The following is a 21,616-nucleotide window of genomic DNA, read 5'->3' on the forward strand; positions in this document are numbered from 1 at the left end:
ATGACATTGGAAGTTCACTGAGGCTTTTTGGGGATGATGCTGTGGTTTATCAAGAGGTTGTAACAATGGAAAATTGTACTGAAATGCAGGAGGATCTGGAGCGAATTGATGCATGGAGCAGGGAATGGCAAATGAATTTCAATGTAGACAAGTGTAATGTGCTGCGAATACATAGAAAGAAAGATCCGTTATCATATAGCTACAAATAGCAGGTCAGCAACTGGAAGCAATTAATGCCATAAATTATCTGGGAGTGATTTAAAATGGAATGATCATATAAAGTTGATCGTCGGTAAAGAAGAGGCCAGACTGAGATTCATTGGAAGAATCCTAAGGAAATTCAATCCGAAAACAAAGGAAGTAGGTTACAGTACGCTTGTTCACCCACTGCTTGAATACTGCTCAGCAGTGTGGGATCCGCACCAGATACGGTTGATAGAAGAGATAGAGAAGATCCAACGGAGAGCAGCGCGCTTCGTTACAGGATCATTTAGTAATCGCGAAAGCGTTACGGAGATGATAGATGAACTCCAGTGGAAGACTCTGCAGGAGAGGCGCTCAGTAGCTCGGTACGGGCTTTTACTGAAGTTTCGAGAAATACCTTTACCAAGGAGTCAAGCAGTATATTGCTCCCTCCTACGTATATCTTGCGAAGAGACTATGAGGATAAAATCAGAGACATTAGAGCCCATGCAGAGGCATTCCGACAATCCTTCTTTCCACGAACAATACGAGACTGTAATAGAAGGGAGAATCGATAGATTTACTCAAGGTACCCTCCACCACAAACTGTCAGGTGGCTTGCGGAGTATGGATGTAGATGTAGATGGTCTCATAGTGTTGTGACTGGACAATACACTCTCCCCTGATGTTATAAAGGTATGATTCAGCATCTTTTACCAGAATAGACCCATCTCACAATTAAAAACCTGTTGCGAAAGCTAACACTCAGAATGTACAAGCATTTTCAAGTTGCTATGAAGTTCTCTGCTGCCTTTGTGTTGGAGCTGGCTGCTTCACCATGCCTCACAATGCTGTGGATGATGGGCCTTCTCTTAAACTTTTCGAAACACCCATGGCTTCCCTGAAACACTTCTTTGGCCACTGATGATCCTGGTACCTTCTTAATGAGAGCAGCGAAAATTATTGTCGCCTTCTCACAAATGATGTTCTTGTTAATAGTGTTGCCTTGCAATTGCTTTTCATTTATCCACATAAGGAGCTGCCTATCAACATCGTTCACAATGTGAAAACATTGTTTAGATATTCTTGTCCCTCCCTTTGGAGCATCTGTCTCCATAATCTTGTCCTTGTTCTTGAGTTCTTGAGCATACTGCAAATAGTTGATGTAGATTGATTGTATGTGTGTGCTAAATCAGCAATGCTCACATCATGTTTGTGTTTCTCAATGATTTTACATTTCATTTCTAAGGTCATTTTCTTGCAGCTTTATCTTCTAGAACATTTCTACAAAGGTTATTAAAGTTTACACACAAAAAAACACTATGTGATCACAAGCTGCTCTAAGATGGAAGCAGGAAGAATGCTAAACCCAGGCTGCGGTACATACTAAAAGACATTGTTCAAAAGCTGTTGCCGACATTTAAAGATGTTCATACTGTTGAACATCCCCCCCGCACGTGAACGGCTGGTGTCATCACACTAAATTGTTGTCACTTCTTATGCAAAAATCGCTTGTTAAGCAAGTCATTTTTTAAAAATTTGTTTTGCTCGTTATGCGAATTGCGTGTTATTGGTGGCCTCCTGTAATGTGTTCACCCTGAGGCTAGAGATTGCAATGGACTGGATTTCTTTATTTGTGAATAATGGTGCTTAATTATCTATGGCAAACAAGCAGCTCATTACAGTCTGAATGAACAGCTGGTCAGAAACACTTAACATAATAGCAAAATCATTCCTGAGCACGAGAATATTCATGATACAAAGGTAGCTAATTACTACTGTAACCAAAAGTGACAGTATGCAAGAACTGAACAAAATCTCGGAACATACAAAAGCATATAAAATTCACACACCGAAGGCTAAACAAAACACAGAAAACTAACACAGTGTCCCTGGCGGCTGGAATGGAAGCAGCCCAACAACCACACAATTTACTTGTCACCATGCACATGCGACGCTACACCACAAAATACAAATAACATCCCTGGATGGCGCAATTCTTGACTGATGGCTGCAACGACAACACGCAACACACATTGCAGGCTCTGCAGGTTCCAACTAATACACTGAAATGACTATGTCCAATATAGCTGCACCCCACACTAGCACTTTAACACACGTGCAGCTCATATGCTGCAGAAGCCCCATCAGTTTACTGCCCCAACAGCAGTGACCAAAAGATCTCGATACATGCTTCGCCTGCCGCCTCTTCAACTATCTCATGTGACTGCCATCATTAGTCAAAAGTTACTCAATGCCTAACCACCATTTCAAAATACAGTTTTATACAGGTCTTCATATGAAGGTGGGTCAAATGAAAACCTTAAATATTTTTTAAATATTATTTATTGTGCAGAAGTGGTACAAAGTTGTATCGCTTTCCAACATAATCTCCCCCATGCTCAATGCAAGTCCTCCAGCGCTTACAAAGTGCATAAATTCCTTTAGAAAAAAAATTCTTTGGTAGTCTGCGCAACCACTCATACACCACATGACATACCTCTTCATCAGAATGGAACTTCTTTCCTCCCATTGCATATTTGAGTGATCCCAACATATGGAAATCACTTGGGGCAAGGTCTGGTGAGTATGATGGATGAGGAAGACACTGAAAATGCAGGTCTGTGATTGTTGCAACTGTTGTACGGGCAATGCGGGGCCTTGCGTTATCATGTTGCAAAAGGACACCTGCTGACAGCAATTCACGTCACTTTGATTTGGTTGCAGGCCACAGATGATTTTTTAGGAGATCTGTGTATGATGCATTGATAACAGAGGTCCCTCTAGGCATGTAATGCTCCAAAATGACGCCTTTTTCGTCCCAAAAGAGAGTCGGCAAAACCTTCCCTGCTGATGGTTTTGTTCGAAACTTCTTTGGTTTTGGTGATGAGGAATGGCGCCATTCCTTGCTCGCTCTTTTCATTTCTGGTTGGTGGAAGTGAAGCCAGGTTTCGTCCCCCGTAACAATTCTTGCAAGGAAGCCATCACCTTCTCGTTCAAAGCATCTTCACAAGCATCAACACGTCGTTCTATCATTTCAGGAGTCAGCTGCCATGGCACCCATCTTGCAGACACATTGTGAAACTGGAGCACATCATGCACAATGTGGTGTGCTGACCCACGACTAATCTGTAAACATGCTGCAATGTCATTCAGTTTCACGTGGCAGTTTTCCTTCACTATGGCTTCAACTGCTGCAATGTTCTGTGGAGTCACAACTCTTTGTGCCTGACCTGGATGAGGAGCATCTTCCACTGAAGTCACACCATTTGCAAACTTCCTACTCCATTTGTAGACTTGTTGCTGTGACAAACTTGCATCACCGTACTGAATCTTCATTCGTCGATGAATTTCAATAGGTTTCACACCTTCACTATGCAAAAACCGAATAACAGAGTGCTGTTCTCACCTGGTGCAAGTCACAAGTGGGGTGGCCCTCTTTACACTGATACTGCGACGATATGTGTGCATCTGCACTATGCTGCCACCAGAGGCCATTCTGCACGCTGTTTGTAGCACACTTACCAACTTACAGGATAACGGCACAAAATATCAATTCGTTATTACAAATTTAAGGTTTTCATTTGACTCACCCTCGTACATTCCAAATATATACAATATATATATGTTTGAATATTATATATTAAAAACGAAGATTCCAAGACTTACCAAGCGGGAAAGCGCCAGCAGACAGGCACATGAACAAAACACACAAACACACACACAGAATTACGAGCTTTCGCAACTGGCAGTTGCTTCGTCAGGAAAGAGGGAAGGAGAGGGAAAAATGAAAGGATGTGGGTTTTAAGGGAGAGGGTAAGGAGTGATTCCAATCCCGGGAGCGGAAAGACTTCCCTTAGGGGAAAAAAAGGACAGGTGTACACTCGCGCACACACACACACACATATCCATCCGCACATACACAGACACAAGCAGACATATATGTCTTTCCGCTCCCGGGATTGGAGTGACTCCTTACCCTCTCCCTTAAAACCCACATCCTTTCATTTTTCCCTCTCCTTCCCTCTTTCCTGACGAAGCAACTGCCAGTTGCGAAAGCTCGTAATTCTGTGTGTGTGTTTGTGTGTTTTGTTCATGTGCCTGTCTGCCGGCGCTTTCCCGCTTGGTAAGTCTTGGAATCTTTGTTTTTAATATATTTTTCCCATGTGGAAGTTTCTTTCTATTTTATTTACATCATCATTTGTTTGAATATTATTATGTAAATAAAATAGAAAGAAACTTCCACATGGGAAAAATATATTAAAATATTATTAAGTAAATATTATTAAGTAAATATAGTAAATATTAAGTAAATATGTTCTTTATAGTTACAAATTGTTGAATTACTGACATGAAGTTATGACAATATTATGAAAAAGACAGTCCGGCACCCACCATATACAGGAGATACTGAGTTGCAACTAGGCACAACAAAGGACAGTTACACTTTAAGCTTTCAGCCAAAGGGCATTCTTCTGAAATAGAGAATGTGTGCACACATTCACAAGCACAACTCACACACACATGAACACTGTCGTTGGCTGCTGTGGCCGAACTGCGAATTTCAACCATGCCTTTCAGCAGCAGCAATGTGGTGTGAGTGGTGGGGTTGACGAGGAGGCATGGGGTGGGGAGGGGAGGGATAACCAAGTAGGGGTTGGGGAATGTATAGTACTACTTGTGGGAGCACGCAGGGGCATGGTGGGGACAGGTAGGGGTGTTAAGTACAGTCAGGAGGTTTGGGCAAAGGGGGGAGGAGGGACAGTGATGGGGAGTATAAAAGGAGAGAAGTAGAGAAGGGGTAAGACTAGAGGATACTTCACATCTACATCCACATACATATCACATACATATTTCGCAATTCACCATACTGTGCGTGGTGGAGGGTACCTCGTATCACAACTAGCATCTTCTCTCCTTGTTCCACTCCCAAACAGAACGAGGGAAAAATGACTGCCTATATGCCTCTGTATGAGCCCTAGCTTCTATTATCTTATCTTTGTGGTCTTTCCATGAAATATAAGTTGGCGGCAATAAAATTGTACTGCAGTCAGCCTCAAATGCTGGTTTTCTAAATTTCCTCAGTAGTGATTCACGAAAAGAACGCCTCCTTTCCTCCAGAGACTGCTACCTGAGTTCCTGAAGCATTTCCGTAACACTCGTATGATGATCAAACCTACCAGTAACAAATCTAGCAGACCACCTCTGAATTGCTTATATGTCCTCCCTCAATCCGACCTAATAGGGATCCCAAACGCTCGGGCAGTACTCAAGAATAGGTCGTATTAGTGTTTTACAGATGAACCACATCTTCCCAAAATTCTACCAATGAACTGAAGACGACTATCCGCCTTCCCCAAAACTGCCATTACGTGCTTGTCCCACTTCATATCGCTCTGCAATGTTACGACCAAATATTTAATAGATGTGACTGTGTCAAGCACTACACTACTAATGGAGTATTCAAACATTATGGGATTCTTTTTCCTATTCATCTGCATTAATTTACAGTTATCTATATTTAGAGTTAGCTGGCATTCTTTACACCAATCACAAATCCTGTCCAAGTCAACTTGTATCCTCCTACAGTCACTCAATGACGACACCTTCCCGTACACCACAGCATCATCAGCAAACAGCCGCACATTGCTATCCACCCTACCCAAAACATCATTTATGTAGATAGAAAACAACAGCGGACCTACCACACTTCCCTGGGGCAGAACAGAAGGCTGTGTGGTGATGGAGTGGGAGCATGGAAAGGGGTAAGTACGTGGAACATAGGGAATAGAAAAGTTGAAGCCAGGGTGGTTACAGGAACATTGTGTATGTTGTGGGGAGAGTTCCCACCAGAGCAATTCAGAAAATCTGCTGTTAGAAGGAAGGATACAGATGGTGCAGGCTGTGAAGTAGTCACTGAAGTGAAGCACAGTGTTGGGCAGCATGTTCAGCAACTGGGTGACCCTACCGTCTCTTGGCCACATGCTACGGATAGCATAATGTTGTTGGTGTTCCATCCTGGATTTTTTGTGTGATATTAATGTAAAATTACATTTTATATTCAGCATGAAACAAAACATCAATTGATTTTATTCTCTCTTGCTAGTTTTGAACTATGTTGTTCAAGTAACTTCATTATAAATGTTAATCAACAACAGTTTTACTACATGAACCCAAACAATAAAAAAATATAGGATAAACAACACACACAGTAAACACTAACATATGATGGATGTGTGTCTGCAGCTTTTGTTACTCTTGTTGTAAGCACTTTCACATACAAATGTTAATGATGTTGTTAACATCTATAATACACAAATGGTAATAGTTTTATACAAATAATCTGTTTTTTGTGATTTCAATGCTGTCTTTAGATTTTGTGTAGCTTTTTTTGGAAGTGATTTTATTGTTTTTGCTGATATTTGTCTTACTGCTAGTGTCTATAGACACGCAGTGGCTTCGTTTCAGGCCTCTCACTGTGGGGTATTCCACCACTGGCAAACCAGGTACCTACACTGTTGCCTCACTCATTATGGACCCTCCAACTGTGCAGTGGACCTTGCTTACTAGTTTGGCCCACCCACTATACTGCAACTTATCAGCCACATATTGCTCAATCAAACCTTCCACACCACAGTGAAGGTGTGTGTATGACCTATTGCTTGTAACATCACAATTAGCTTACTTTGCCATTAGAACATCCATTCCTCATGTACATGTGTGACGTATAACTCTTTCTGAAACTTAAAAATGCTGGCATAGAACATCAAAGAGCCTCCAAATGCATGGTACAGAATGAGATTCAATTATACAAGGTGTACATATAGTCCAGGAACACTTTCAATTATTTATTGCACGAGAACTAAACACTGTACAGATGCCATACATATTGCATTTTTGAGAGAAACTCTGAGGTTTTTTTTCCTTTCGAACATTGGATATGCAAATCATGAGTGACCCAGCAGATGTCAATACGGTAATTGAACTATTGCTACACCTGTCCCAGCATAGCATTGTCGATTGTGACAGTTGCTTCCCGTATTCTCTCCCGGAGCTCTGCTACATCACATGGTAGAGGTGGTACATACACCAGATCTTTAATGTGTCCCCCTAGGAAAAAGTCACACAGAGTGAGATTTGGTGACTGGGGAGGCCATTTCAAGAAACAGCTGTCCCCTTCTGTAGCACAGCCGATCTATCAATGCGGCAGCTCCATGTTCATGTACCCACAAACTTCACTATGAAAATGGGGTGGAGCCCCATCCTGCTGAAAGATGAATGGAGAGTCTGATTGCATTTGAGGAATCAGCCATTGCTGCAACATGTCCAAGTAGGAATATTCAGTGACAGTGCTCTCAGCGAATAAGAATGGCCCATAGAGTTTTCGATGTGACAAGGCACAAAAAAATTTACCTTTGCGGAATCACGCTCAAATTCAATGCATTTGTGTGGATGCTTCGTACCCCAGATTCAACAAGTGTGCCTGTTCACTTTCCCATTAGTATGAAAAGATGTTTTGTCGACAAAAAATTAAGCAATCAACAATGTCATTCCCATACTCATTCAATTCTTGCAACTGCAAACAAAACTCAAAACGCTTGTCTTTGTCATTGTCATTGAGCTTCTGCACTAGCTCCAATCTGAATGGTTTCATAGAAAGCTTCTGTCGCTGGGCTTTCCACACTGTCATGGGAACCATTTCGAGTTCACGGGATGCACAACAAACCAATTGCTTTGGACTCCTTATGAATGTCTCTTGTACGCACTCCACATTCACTTCACTCACACTGGGACGTCCGCTTCTCTTTGCCGGGCACAAGCAACCTGTCATAATGAATGCGTTGTGCCAGTGGTGAATGGCCTTGTTGGTGGCTTCTTATTGTACTTGGTTCTAAACATCGGTTCAACAGCTGTAGCACACTTGTTTTTGTCAAACTCCAAGACATAGAAAGCTCGCTCTGCACCTGAACTCGCCATGTTTGCAGCAAGCACTGACTATCGACAAATTACCAAACTACGCTGTGGCGATATACAGGGAAAAAAAAAAAAAACTTTCAGGGTTTCTCTTCAAAATGACATACGTATGATATCTGTACAATGTTTGGTTCTCGTGCAATAAATAATTGAAAGTGTTCCCAGACTTGATATACATCCTGTACGTAGTTCTGTATAACAATATGCCTACTTATCACATTGTTCAATGCTTTACTTGCATTTAAAGAAAGGAAGGAAGATTCTGCTTTAACATCCTGTCGACAAAGAGGTGGTTAGAGATGGAGCACAAGCTCGAATTGTGTCATTGATGAAAAAGGAAATTGATTGTGTACTTTCAAAGGAACTGTCCTGACATCTGCCTGGAGCAATTAAGGGAAATCATAAAAAACCTGATTTGAGATGGTCTGATGCAGATTTGAACCATCATCCCTCGAATATGAGTCCAGTGTACTAAACTTGGCATTTAAGATGTTCCCTATACAAAATAAGCTTTGGGTATCAGAGCACCATTTTGTAATGCTCTGATCATTCTACAAGACAAATATGTAGATATGTGCAAATAACTGTTATCGACATTCACCAAACCATCCATTATTATGAAAGAAAGTAGTAATTATGATGGTCCAATGAGGTGAATTTTATTCATTAGTGGTTCACAGAGTCAACTGGCAGTTATAATAATTGAGAAAAAACAAACAACTTTTTTTGGTATGAAACTTTTATTATCAAGGTACAGACTGTTAAAAACTACTTACATATAACACAAGTGACAGTAACATTACCTGTCTATCACAAGAATTAAAACAATAATAAAAATACTAGATTGTATACAACAAACTGAATTTAACATTATAACTAATCAAAGAATACTCACTATAAAAAATGCAAAGATAAGCATGTGGAATTAGCTTTGACAAGTATTTTTTCATGTGAAGATAGAGTGTGGAAGAACTGATAGTTGGTAGGCAGGCACACTAAAGAATGTAGAAGCTGCTAATTATAGTCTCTACCACACATTGAAGGTTCTGAACTTACACTACCAAATCTCTGTTTCTTGAGAATGTCTCTTGAGATGATACAGTAAAGCATGTGTATGTCTTGGGTATTCATATATTTATCAGTATCAAAATTAATGCTCTATTTTCTGCTTATTTACCTAATGCTCAAACATTTTATTTCTTTTGCTGTAGGAATATTTGGAGAACTATTTCCACCACAAAACAAACTTATTCTGAATGAAACATTTTTGAAAAATGTGGTTATTATTCTATGGAGAATATTGCCAAATCAACTACCTTATGAATATAGTTATACATATCTACATACTTGTAACATATGCTGCAGCAAGTTCACTGCCCATTACAGTAAAATATCTTATCTGTGAATATTGGTACAAATGCTTTGTTTTAATGCTTTCTTACAATTATGACTACACTACAAAGCCATACACTATACAAGTAATGTACAAAGTGATACAGGGTGTTGAGGGTAACAGATTTAAGCATGCAGGACAAAAATAGTTTCATATAACTGATGTACTTGTTTTCCTTTTTTTGCGTCACTATTATACATCAATAAATTACATCTATTTCTTAGTCTATCAACCAATATTTTTTTTCCCACCACAATCTTCAGATCAAAGAAAAACTTCAAAGCAATATAATTTTTGCAAAGCCGATAAGACTAAGAGCAAATAAGTTTATTCAAGTTTCATAGGATTTCCTATGTTAAGGTGCATGTTTACTGGGCTGTGCTCCACAAATCACACTGTGGTATTCTCTGCAGGGTTCACGGGCTGACTATCACAAAGTGCAGCCAGTATTGTCAAGGACAATGTGGTCAGCATGTGTGGCTGATATGAGGGACATCACAGATAAGTTCAGCGAAGTGAATGAGACAACGCCAATCTAAACAACGGTAGTTACAATGGGCACAGGCATTTAGCAGCAAGTGCAGTGGATAATGGAACACAATTATGTAGAAAATTTTGAACCTTAAATAGCTAGACTACTTCAATAATCAACAAAAAGGCAATAACACGGAAGAAACAAACATGTAAGTTTTTATAACTATTTTAGATATCAACAAAGCTTTCAGCTTCAAAATTTGAAAAATAACTATTATTTTTGTGTACAATATAGAAAAAGATAGATTGATACTTACCGTAAAGATGACGCATTAAGTTGCAGACAGGCGCAATTAAAAGGCACTTACACAAAGCTTTCAGACACAGCCTTCATCAGCAAAAGAGAAATACATGACATTCATTCACACAAGTGAGCATGTCTCATGCACACATGACTGCCAACTCCACATTCTGGCCTGAGCTACTGATGCTGGCGGTCACGTGTGTGTGTTAGGTGAATGAATGATGTTTGTTGTGCTTTTGCTGATGAAGAAAATGTCCAAAAGCTTTGTGTAAATGTCTTTTAATTGCGTCTGTCTTTAGTTTTACGTGTCATCTTTATGGTAGGTAGCAATCTATCTTTTCCTACATTGTTGACATTACTACCTGGAGTCCCATTGTTTTATTATTTTTGGCTCATTACTTGCATGATGAATATGTACATCATTCAAATATATGGTTTGCTGCAACCACTGCACAAGATAATTCTGAATTGCAGGAACAAATTAATACTCTTTTGAATGATGAAGCTAGTAATACTGCCTCACATCACACATCAGGAAATCACTTTTCTTGTTGCTCAGCACACACTGGTAGCAATAATCCTGTTTTCCACAGATTTAACAATACCACATTTTGTATTTGTCCGGAAGTCAGAAATCCACATGATCTGATGTGCTGAAATGAGCCAAAATATAACACTTGTAAATATTTTAGCACATAAGTAACAACAGTAAAATGTCTAATGCAACTACTAAATGAAAGCAAACTAATGTAAACTTGGCTTAAGGAACCATGAACTGAATGTACGATCAAACTGTAAAACCTTCCATAATACTTAAGTTGTTCATGAAGCCTGTAGCTCTGTGCTTCAAGCTTCTTATATTATAATATGTTACAATAGCAAGATATCTTTCTGATACATTACACATTACCACAGAATCCATAAATCAGAAACCAGTCAGTATACGAGTTGGTCAGAAACAGTGTGAAAAGCTTGTACATGCATTGCAGGATAGGTTGTGCTGAGAAATAATTTTTAAGAAAAAAATCAATACTTAACACCATTTTTAAGTTAACTAGTACTGAAGTTAAATAATCAGGCCAGTATACTCCTCACGGAATGACATCCACCCAGGAAAACATCATGGCTTCTTTGGTGGATGTAATTTATTGTATCTCAAAACTGCCATAAAATAATCTCCTTAAAAATAAGTCCACCCAATGTTCACATTATTGTTCCTTTGTTGTAGGATCCACTGCACTAAGTACTCACCTAAACTTGGAAACTCAGCCTTTCGATGTTGTTTCTGATCTGCCCCTACATCTGTGGTTATCATGCCGTCTTCATTCATGATTACTGTCGACAGTGTGCTTGCTGAATCCCAAGTTCTGCAGCTATGTTTTTCTTTTTCTTCACTCCTGCTTTCACTTCGTCAATTAACATTTGTTTTTCAGTGACTGTTAGACATTACTGCTTACAGCCCATGGCTGACACTTACAGCTCAGACTCAATCAAAACATACATTGCCTAAAATAACACCTGCTAGGAGGACGTGGGAGCTACAATGCGATGCAAATCTCACTGATGCATTGATGTAGGGAGGGGAGGGACTAGGATTTCCCTATTTATGTGCACTTCAATATTCAGAGTTACCATCTAAAAGATTTTGATATATAGAAGTGACTCTGATGTAAAGAGTTTTGGTCCACTGGTAAAATCTGTACCTCTCAAGCCTTCCAAAAACGCCAATATATTGGCAGGTTTTCTTCGAAATATCAGTTTTGGGCTGCCAAAGGAAGGGGGGGAGGGGGGAGGGGGGAGGGGGGAGGGGGGAGGGGGGAGGGGGGAGGGGGGAGGGGGGAGGGGGGAGGGGGAGAAAAAAACATCAATATAGACAGGTCTCTGATGTATTGAGGTTTGACTGTACTAGAGGCAGCCACGGAGGGCAAAAAATTTAGCAAAAGATAGAGATTAGAATGTATACAACACAAAATTGATGGTGTTGGGAATACATGCTGGTGTGAGATGAAGGGCCTGCGACATGAGAACAAATTTTGGGAGGACATACCACATAAAGTTGTTTAGACCCACACAATGTTGGCATCTCTGTTTGCAAACAAAATCTACCAAACCACCTATGGCTGATTTATCCTACGTAACCAACAGAAAATAGTGGCATCTCATGGCTTTATTATACACACAGTTGTGCTCACAAATCAGTAGTCTTGTTAGATGAGTGATGGTGAGTAAATAAGCTAATGTATTTGCTATAACATCACCAGCCCTCATGTGTCTGCTTAAGCCCTCTCCCTCCCAAGCTGTCCCAATGCACAATGTGTTGGGATGCACAGTTTCATTGCCCAAGTACTGTGTACAGATGGGCATGGGCAGGAACATGCATCTACGCATAATGCTACTGAAGTAGCTATACATTATACAATTACAACTAATTAGTAATTACAATTGCAGCTATTAGTATGGAAGTATGCATTAGACACTCTGAAGATTGTATAAGCATTGTATTCGTTACTTTGAATCATATCACATAGCACACATCAACCAATAAAAGCATTTTCACAAACATGACACAGATCAAAAGTCATAGCGTAAACAGGTTTTTCGAAGAGTACATATTTTCCCCAATTCATGTAATATTCTTGAAATCAATAAGTATCATGTACTACATACTTTCTAGAGTAGCCTATATTCTTCCTCGTGGTTAGTCTATGTTCTTCCTCATGGTTCAGGCTATCTCTGTAGCAAACTTCAGTGAAATCGGTTCAGCGAGTTGGTCATAAAAACATAACAGACAGAGTTACTTTCACAATTACAGTATCAGTATGGATAAAACTTTCAATTGTGATATCTTCTTTTTCTGTGATCTGATTTTGATTAAATAAAGCCTATATGTTGCCTCACATTATGCTAAACTTACTTGTGGAAACAGTATGAAAGAGATTGGTGTGATAAAACAGACAGACATACAGATATGACAGTTTTCGACAGAACTTTCAATCACAATTTTTTTCAATGACTCGATTTTGATGAAATGAAGCCTATATGGTGCCCCAAGCTATGCACAAGTTACCTGCAAAAACTCAATGAAAATTCATCTGGTAGTTTTGGAGAAGGGTTTTCAAGCAGACAGACATGACAGTTCTACGGATTTATTATTAATACAGAACAGATAAGCTAAACAGTGATGACAGTATCATATTTTAGTCTACAAATTGTACTCAAACTTCTTTTACTAAATTGGACGTATTATTGAAATGGAGCCTAATAATATGACCATCACCTATCTAAAAATAACCTCCTTTAATTCACATCTTATAGACTATGTAATGAATTATATGGTCAGAAAGAAACAACATCCTTACCTCTGTGGAAATCCTGAATATGGTGGAGGATTGGGCCTGTAGCAGGAATTTTCACCCACAGTCCTGTAATCCAAAACATTAATATCTATGGAATGATTTAGAATGAAACTGATGTCACACTATTCTGAGAGCTATACATAATATAGTTTCATCCCATGCAGAACAATGAATATACAACATACAATGATAATATACAACAATAAATACATAATATACAATATACAATGAAGCTACGAATATACAAGAAAGACTGGGTTCTCCATTTCTGTATGGTAAAGAATAGTAGTAAGCAAAATACGTACAGAAAAGTCAGTCAGTCAGTCAGTCTCCCTCCTTCCCTCTAAAGATATACACACACACACACACACACACACACACACACACACACATACTGTGTAACTGCAGATATCTAAAAAATCTTTGGCAATGTAATGTAATTGGGTAGATAAAAAATCTACTCACCAAGTGGCAGTAGAACATGCACACAAAAATAGTATAATTATGCAAGCTTTTGAAGCCAGTGGTTTCTTCTTCCACCAGAAGTGTTGAAGGGGAAGGAACATGGGAGAAGGAAAAGGACTGGAGGGTCTAGGAAAAAAGGATATATTCCAGAAAAGTCACCCACAATTGTGGGTAGGATGGGATGAGAAGGAAAGACTGGTACCCTCCGCCACACACCGTCAGGTGACTTGTGGAGTATGGATGTAGATGTAGATGTAGACTGCACTGGATGAGAATTGAGAACCTGAGAGCTTAAAGGTGGTAGACATTACTGCTAAAATATTATGCACAAGTTAATAAGGGTGAAATAGAGGTGGGAGGAGGATGTTGAAAAATAGACGGGTAAGAAAATGAAAGACATAGACAACTAAAACAGAGCGAAGAAAGAAGTAATTACGGCGAAGGCATATTGAGATGGAAGAAATTAACATAAATTAGGGACAAGCGGGTGGCGAGAACCAAGGACATGTTGTAGTCCTGGTTCCCACCTGTTGAGTTCAGAAACACTGGTGTATGGGGAAGAATCCAGTTGGCGCATGTGGTAAAACTGCCACCAAGGTCATGACTGTCATGTTGTAGAGCGTACTCCACAACAGGATATTGAGTGCCAGTATACACCCTATGCCCATTCATCCTAACTGATAATTTGGTCATGCCGATGTAAAAGGCCAAGCAGTGTTTACATAATAGCTGGTATGTAACGGGTTGTTTCATAGGTGGCTTCCCCTTTGATAGTATATGTTTTGCCAGTTACAGCGCTGTTGTAGGTGGTGGTAGGAGGGTACATAGGGTAAGTCTTGCAATGGCGATGGGGTCACAAGGGTAGGAGCCATAAGGTAGGGAGATGGGTGCAGAAGGAGCATAGGGTCTGACATGGATTTTGTGGAGATTGGGAGGGTGACGGGAAGCTATTCTAGGTGCGGTGGCCAAAATCTCAGACACAATGGATCTCATTCCAGGGCATGATTTTAGGAAGTCATAGCCTTGTCAAAGTAGCTGATTAATACAGTCCAGACCAGGATAATACTGAGTGACAAGTGGTGCACTCCTGAGTTGTTTTTTTGGAGTGATCAACTGTGCCAGGGTTGGATGTGATGGCCCCGAAAATCTGCTTTTGAACTACAAATGTCTCATATTACGTACATCTGTAAGCCTAAATTACCACTGCCCAAAAATTAACAAGTTTCCATCTAACTGCGTGTTATTTGTCTTGGCACTTAAAAATTGTACACTCAGTGCATTTTATAACATAGTTGTGTATTTTGAATGTAATGTATAAAAAATGATTTCTGTTAATTAGTACAAATTTCATACTGTTTGTAAACAATTATGAGGATGAAGAGTTTGAGCTGCCACAGGAGAGTGGCTCTGGGGTGCTGTGCAGCTATTGTGAGAAATAACTTCATGAGGGAAAAGGGGGAAGGGATGCAGTGGTGTGGCAAAGGGTGAGCTAAATGAGACTTTTATATAGTATTGTAAAATGTCTATGTTGCACAAAATGAAAGCTGAACAGGAGGAAGAACTTGGGGGGCAAAAATGCAGAACTAAATAGTGTGAGGAAGTAACTGGAAACTGATCAGAGAAAGTAGGAAAGATGAGGAAAGACCTACTGTCAGGTAGTGGTGGACGAGGTGTGGCCAAATGATGCAGGCAGTTTCAGGAATCAAACATGTGCCTCACACAAGTGGTAAAGAACACAGGTTCTTTGTGCATGAATTTTGGGAAGCAAGGATCATGACTACTTTATTTAGATTAATCTGGTAATAATAGCTTCAGCAACGAGTCACAAAAATGTTGAGTTCATTCTTGTTTTGAGTTGTGATGACTGCCTTCTGTTAGTTACAGGGTCAGATGCTGGCTTTGTTCTTGTTGCTGCAGTTCACAGGTGATGTTTTTACAAGTTGTGGCCTACATTCCAATAAGAAAGATATTATCACTCACAGGAGTACTATTGTAATCACTGGTATGAAGACATCATCTTTTAGGATAAACACAAGTTTAGGTTACCAGTATCACAAGTAGTGAATATAACTGAAAATGCTGAGCCTGAAACGTGTAGTCAAATGGTTGAGAGTAAGCTTACGGCATCTAGTGAGTGCAGGAACTTTTAATTTTAACTGCATTATATGGTTCAGATTAAAAAGTCACATGTTGATGCTGCAAGTCTGACCTAAATTACACAGGTCTTGGTATACGACAAGATTTTTTACAGTTTTCATGATGCAGCATTACCTCCACAATTTACATCTATGCTCACAATGAATGTTTGCTTCATACCCATGACTACCAGTATGAAAATTATGACTGCAAACATTCCGAAACCAAATCTAAGTTAACTTGATTTCAGTCATAGCTATTGCTCACATTATGCTACACTGTCTCCATCACACAAAAGCTTCCTCATTTGTAAGTATGTTATGATTGTTTAAATTAACTGGAGCCTACAAATAATTTAGCTACAACGAGTATTTCTAAAAAATAATTTGAGCACCGAAATTGTAATGCTGAATATGCATGGCTATTACTTAGCGTCTAACTGCCACACGCCAGAGGGGAGAAAGGGGCAGTTGCCATTTTCTTTAAGAAGGGATACAAATGTGGAATCAATGACATTAATAGGGTAACGGAAAGTGCTGGTGAAATATAAATAACATAACAGGTAAAGGTAACAACTCACCATATTAAATAGATGTCAAGTCATCAAAAAACACATAAACCAGTCTTGTTTACATGCTTTTCAACAACTAAAAACATTCATATTATTACGTTTTGCAGAGATCAGCGTTTTTAAGTATGTGCTAGAGAATTAGAAATTCATGGATAGTTTGTGGTCTTCAGTTTCTCTTCATGATGTATCTGTCTGTCTGCCTATTGTGTCGACTAATAATTGCTCTACTTTGGCAACTTTCAAAGAGAATACTGACATCTATAAAGCAACAGTTACTCTATCATGAAAATAGCTACAAAAAGACCGTATTTACAATGCTTTTATGTCATTTTGGAAATGATTTTAGAGAACATTTATGCTGTCCAAAGGTTAGGGTTACTATCTACAGTGAGTGCAGGGACTTTTAACTGTGTTATATGGCTCAATTTAAAAAGTCACACGTTGCTGCTGCAAGTCTGGCCTAAATTACACAGATCTTGATACATGGCAAAATTTTTATAGTTTTCGTCACTTTCACACTTGACATCTATGTTCACAATGAATTTTTGCTTCATACCCACGACTACCAGAATAAAAATTATGATTGCAAACATTCCAAAACCAAATCTATGTTCACTTGATATTCAGCCATAGCTACTACTCACACTATGCTGTACAGTTTCTATAATACAAAAGCTTCCTCATTTACGAATAAATTTAATACAATATGCCATGCAGATTTTGCATTATTCACTGTGATATCCTAAATATTTGAATTCTACATTTGATGAAAGTAAAGACTCTGTCAAATGTATCGGTTTTGTAAGCCAACTCTATTGCTCTTTCATCAAGGTTACATTATTTGTGGAAACCAATGGAAGTAAATTGTTTCTATGACGGTATATAATAAGCTACAAAAGTATCATAGCCAAATTATTTCTCCAAAGCTGAAAGTTTACTGTTTTAGATAAATTTACATAACTACAAAAATATTAAATTTACAGTTCTCACGTTTTGTATGCAGAAAGCTCTTTTTATCACAAATTCATATCTAAAATTTCATCTTCATTTCATCTTTACAAAAGGAGATATAAAAGATAAAAGCTGGATGTTTTTGTAGTATTTTGCACTGTACATCATCAAGCATGGCTCTGGCCAGCACACGTTAAACGAGAGGTGTCCAGACGGTGGGGAGCACATTCCACAGTGCATCTATACACTATGTTAAGCAAAATGTCATCGAAGTACTACTTCTTGAATAGCAAATACTGATACAGCATATTTTAACAGTAATACATACAATATACATGGCTACAGCTAGTAATTTTGGGATATTCATAAAAAACTTAATGCAGTATACAAGTTTTAACCTAATCGGAAGTAAGAAATGTTAAACAGAGAATTAAATTTAATTTTTTCACAGAATATCTACTCTAGAGCCATACTAGAACCCTTGCCATTCCATCCAATCTACCTCTCTTCACACAATTCTTCAGTAAGAGTTATGGGAACCAGCAGGACTGCTACTGATAATATTTCTGTACATATGTTGAGACTGCAAATTCATGCTGTTAATCCCATAGTTGATGGTTTCTCTGATCTAATGCTCAACTGTTGATGTTTAATGTAATGCTGCATCACTCAAATAATGCAAAAAGTAAAGTCATTAGAAGAGTAATTAGTGTATTTTTAAAGAAAAATAAGCTCCTCTAGCACCAAGATAAGAATTATAAAGCACACGCTAAAAAAGTAACACAGGAAAAACAAATAAGAAAATTTCTTTGAAGCTAAATAACAAACAGATAAAAAATAACCTCAAAATTGCAGATACTACAAATAGCTATCAGTAGCAGATAATATATACTGCACAACACAATTAAAGAATAACTTTTTCAAAACCCTGTAATTCTTTCCCTGGTAACATATAGGTTTTAAATTTAGCTCAAACATGCCTAGAATGTTCCTCTGTAGTGATGTAAAATTGTGGCACCCTGCAACATCGCTCTTGGGCTTGGCAACGTTTCAGACAGCAGTGTGTGAACATAGGCCAGAGCTCAGAAGTTCATGTTGAGATGTAAGGTGGGTTCATGTTGTTACATTGGCACCAAATTTTACCATGAACACCGCTGTGGATGTGTCATACAATAAGTAGGTTGTTGCATGCTCTCTTAGCCACATTTCATCCCTTCTTTTGATGTTCCCGCAAGTGAACAACATTGAAATCGTGCAGATTTCTTATGTGTGGCTGAGGAAAAACTTCAGACACACTGAAGCTCATAATCAACATCAAAGCACTTCAGAAGTGGCATAAAGGGGGCCAATGAAACCACTTCCTTCCTTCTACATCTTCTACATCTACTACATCTACATCCATAGTCCGCAAGCCACCTGACGGTGTGCCTTGTGTACCTCTATTGGTTCTCCATTCTATTCCAGTCTCATATTGTTTGTGCAAAGAAAGATTGTTGGTATGCCTCTGTGTGGGCTTTACTCTGTCTGATTTTATCCTCATGGTCTCTTCGCGAGACATATGTAGGAGGGAGCAATATACTGCTTGAGTCCTTGGTGAAGGTATGTTCTCAAAACTTCAACTAAAGCCTGTAAAGAGCTACTGAGCATCTCTATTGCAGAGTCTTCCACTGGAGTTTATCTATCATCTCCGTAATGCTTTCGCGATTACTAAATGATACTGTGACGAAGCACGCTGCTCTCCGTTGGATCTTCTCTATCTCTTCTTTCAACCCTATCTGGTATGGATCCCACACCGGTGAGCAGTATTCAAGCAGTGGGCTAACAAGTCTACTGCAAGCTACTTCCTTCGTTTTTGGACTGCATTTCCTTAGGATTCTTCCAATGAATCTCAGTCTGGCATCTGCTTTAACAATGATTAATTTTATATGATTATTCCATTTTAAATCACTTTTAATGCCTACTCCCAGATAATTTATGGAGTTAACAGCTTCCAGTTGCTGACCTGCTATATCGTAGTTAAGTGATAAAGTATCTTTCTTTCTATGTATTTGCAGCGCATTACACTTGTCTACATTGAGATTCAATTGCCATTCCCTGCACCACGTGTCAATTCGTTGCAGATCTTCCTGCATTTCAGTACAATTTTCCATTGTTACAACCTCTCTATATACTAGAGCATCATCTGCAAAAAGCCTCAGTGAACTTCTGATGTTATCCAAAAGGTCAGATGATGTGACTTACCAAACGAAAGAATTGGTATGTTGATAGACACACAAAAAACCACAAACACACACACAAAATTCAAGCTTTAGCAACCTAAGGTTGCTTCATCAGGAAAGATGAAAGGGCTTTAAGGGAGAGGGTAAGGAGTCATCCCAATCCCGGGAGCAGAAAGACTTACCTTAGGGGGAGAAAAGGACAGTTATACACTCGCACACACGCACATATCCATCTGCACATATACAGACACAAGCAGACATTTGTAAAGGCAAAGAGTTTGGGCAGAGATGTCAGTCGAGGCGGAAGTACAGAGGCAAAGATGTTGTTGAATGACAGGTGACGTATGAGCAGCAGCAACTTGAAATCAGCGGAGGTTGAGGCCTGGTGGGTAACGGGAAGAGAGGATATACTGAAGGGCAAGTTCCCATCTCCGGAGTTATGATAGGTTGGTGTTAGTGGGAAGTATCCAGATAACCCGGACGGTGTAACACTGTGTCAAGATGGGCTGGCCGTGCACCAAGGCATGTTTAGCATGCTCAGCTTTCAAACTATGTCCTCCATCAGAAGTAGAAAAAACATCCACATTCACAGAAGCACAAGTCACACACACTCAAGGCCGCTGTCGTCTCCAAGTGCTACAGTTCAACGGCAGCTGTATCTGAGATGAGCAGCAATCTATCTGGGGTAGGTTGTGAGGGTATGGAAAAGGTGCTGGGAGGGGAGGGGGAGGGAGAGCAGGGTAGAGGCAGGGGAAGATGTCAGTGCTACTTGTGGAAGTGTGCTGTGGAGGGGGCAGGGCGGAGGGGGGTGGGGTGGGGGGGAGGGGAGAAAAGTGAAGCAGAGAGAGAGAGAGGGAGAGACTGTGTGTGTGTGTGTGTGTGTGTGTGTGTGTGTGTGTGTGTGTGTGTTGGTGGGATAGAAGGCATGTGTAGTACTAAAATGGCACCAGGGAAAGGAATAGGCAAGTGGAGGGCAGGGACTAGTGAAGGTTGAGGCCAAGTGGGTTATGGGAACGAATGGTGCGTTCTAGGAAGAGTTCCCATTTGCACAATTCAGAAAATCTGGAGTAGGTGGGAAGAACCTAGATAGCACAGGCTCCACATCTGCTCCCAGTTCGTTGTCCCATGGCTCAAATCCCTGCAAGCCCTATTCCATACATCCTCCCACTACCACCTAATCCAGTCTGTCACAGGCATCTCCTACAACATAAAAGGCAGTGCTAGGTGTGAAAGCAGCCATGTGATCTACCACCTAAACAACAACCACTGTGTTGTTTTCTATTTGTGTACAACAACTAACAAGCTGTCTGTCTACATGAATGGCAACTACCAAACTGTGGTCAACAGACAGCTGGACCACTCAGGTTGCTGAGCATGCCACCTCCACATGATGTGCTTCACTTAAAGAACTGCTTCTTCCAAACAATGCCAATTTTTTCTGAACCGTGCAAGTGTGTACTCTCCTTGCAAGATATTCTTTGCCCTCAAACTTCACTAGTCCCTGCCCACCACCTACATGTCCCCTTCCAGCTCCCAGTCTAGAACTACACATGCCTTCTATCCTGGCAACACGCCTATATAGGCCTTTCC

General features: G+C 39.7%; 1 protein-coding gene across 4 annotated transcripts in view; it reads right to left on the bottom strand.

The window, feature by feature from the left end:
* Positions 1–9,075: 9,075 nt before the first annotated feature.
* The window catches only part of LOC126355858 (epsilon-sarcoglycan), a 99,839-nt gene continuing 87,298 nt past the window's right edge, over positions 9,076–21,616 (bottom strand). For all 4 annotated transcript variants that reach the window (XM_050006349.1, XM_050006348.1, XM_050006347.1 and 1 more), the window contains 2 exons: positions 13,688–13,750; positions 9,076–10,981 (listed from right to left, as the gene is read on the bottom strand). In XM_050006349.1, the coding sequence (XP_049862306.1) occupies positions 10,957–10,981; positions 13,688–13,750 (88 nt within the window). In that variant the 3' untranslated portion in view covers positions 9,076–10,956. The remainder of the gene's footprint in view (positions 10,982–13,687; positions 13,751–21,616) is intronic.

This window comes from Schistocerca gregaria, chromosome 3, assembly GCF_023897955.1.
Source record: "Schistocerca gregaria isolate iqSchGreg1 chromosome 3, iqSchGreg1.2, whole genome shotgun sequence".
NCBI classification, from domain to species: domain Eukaryota; kingdom Metazoa; phylum Arthropoda; class Insecta; order Orthoptera; family Acrididae; genus Schistocerca; species Schistocerca gregaria.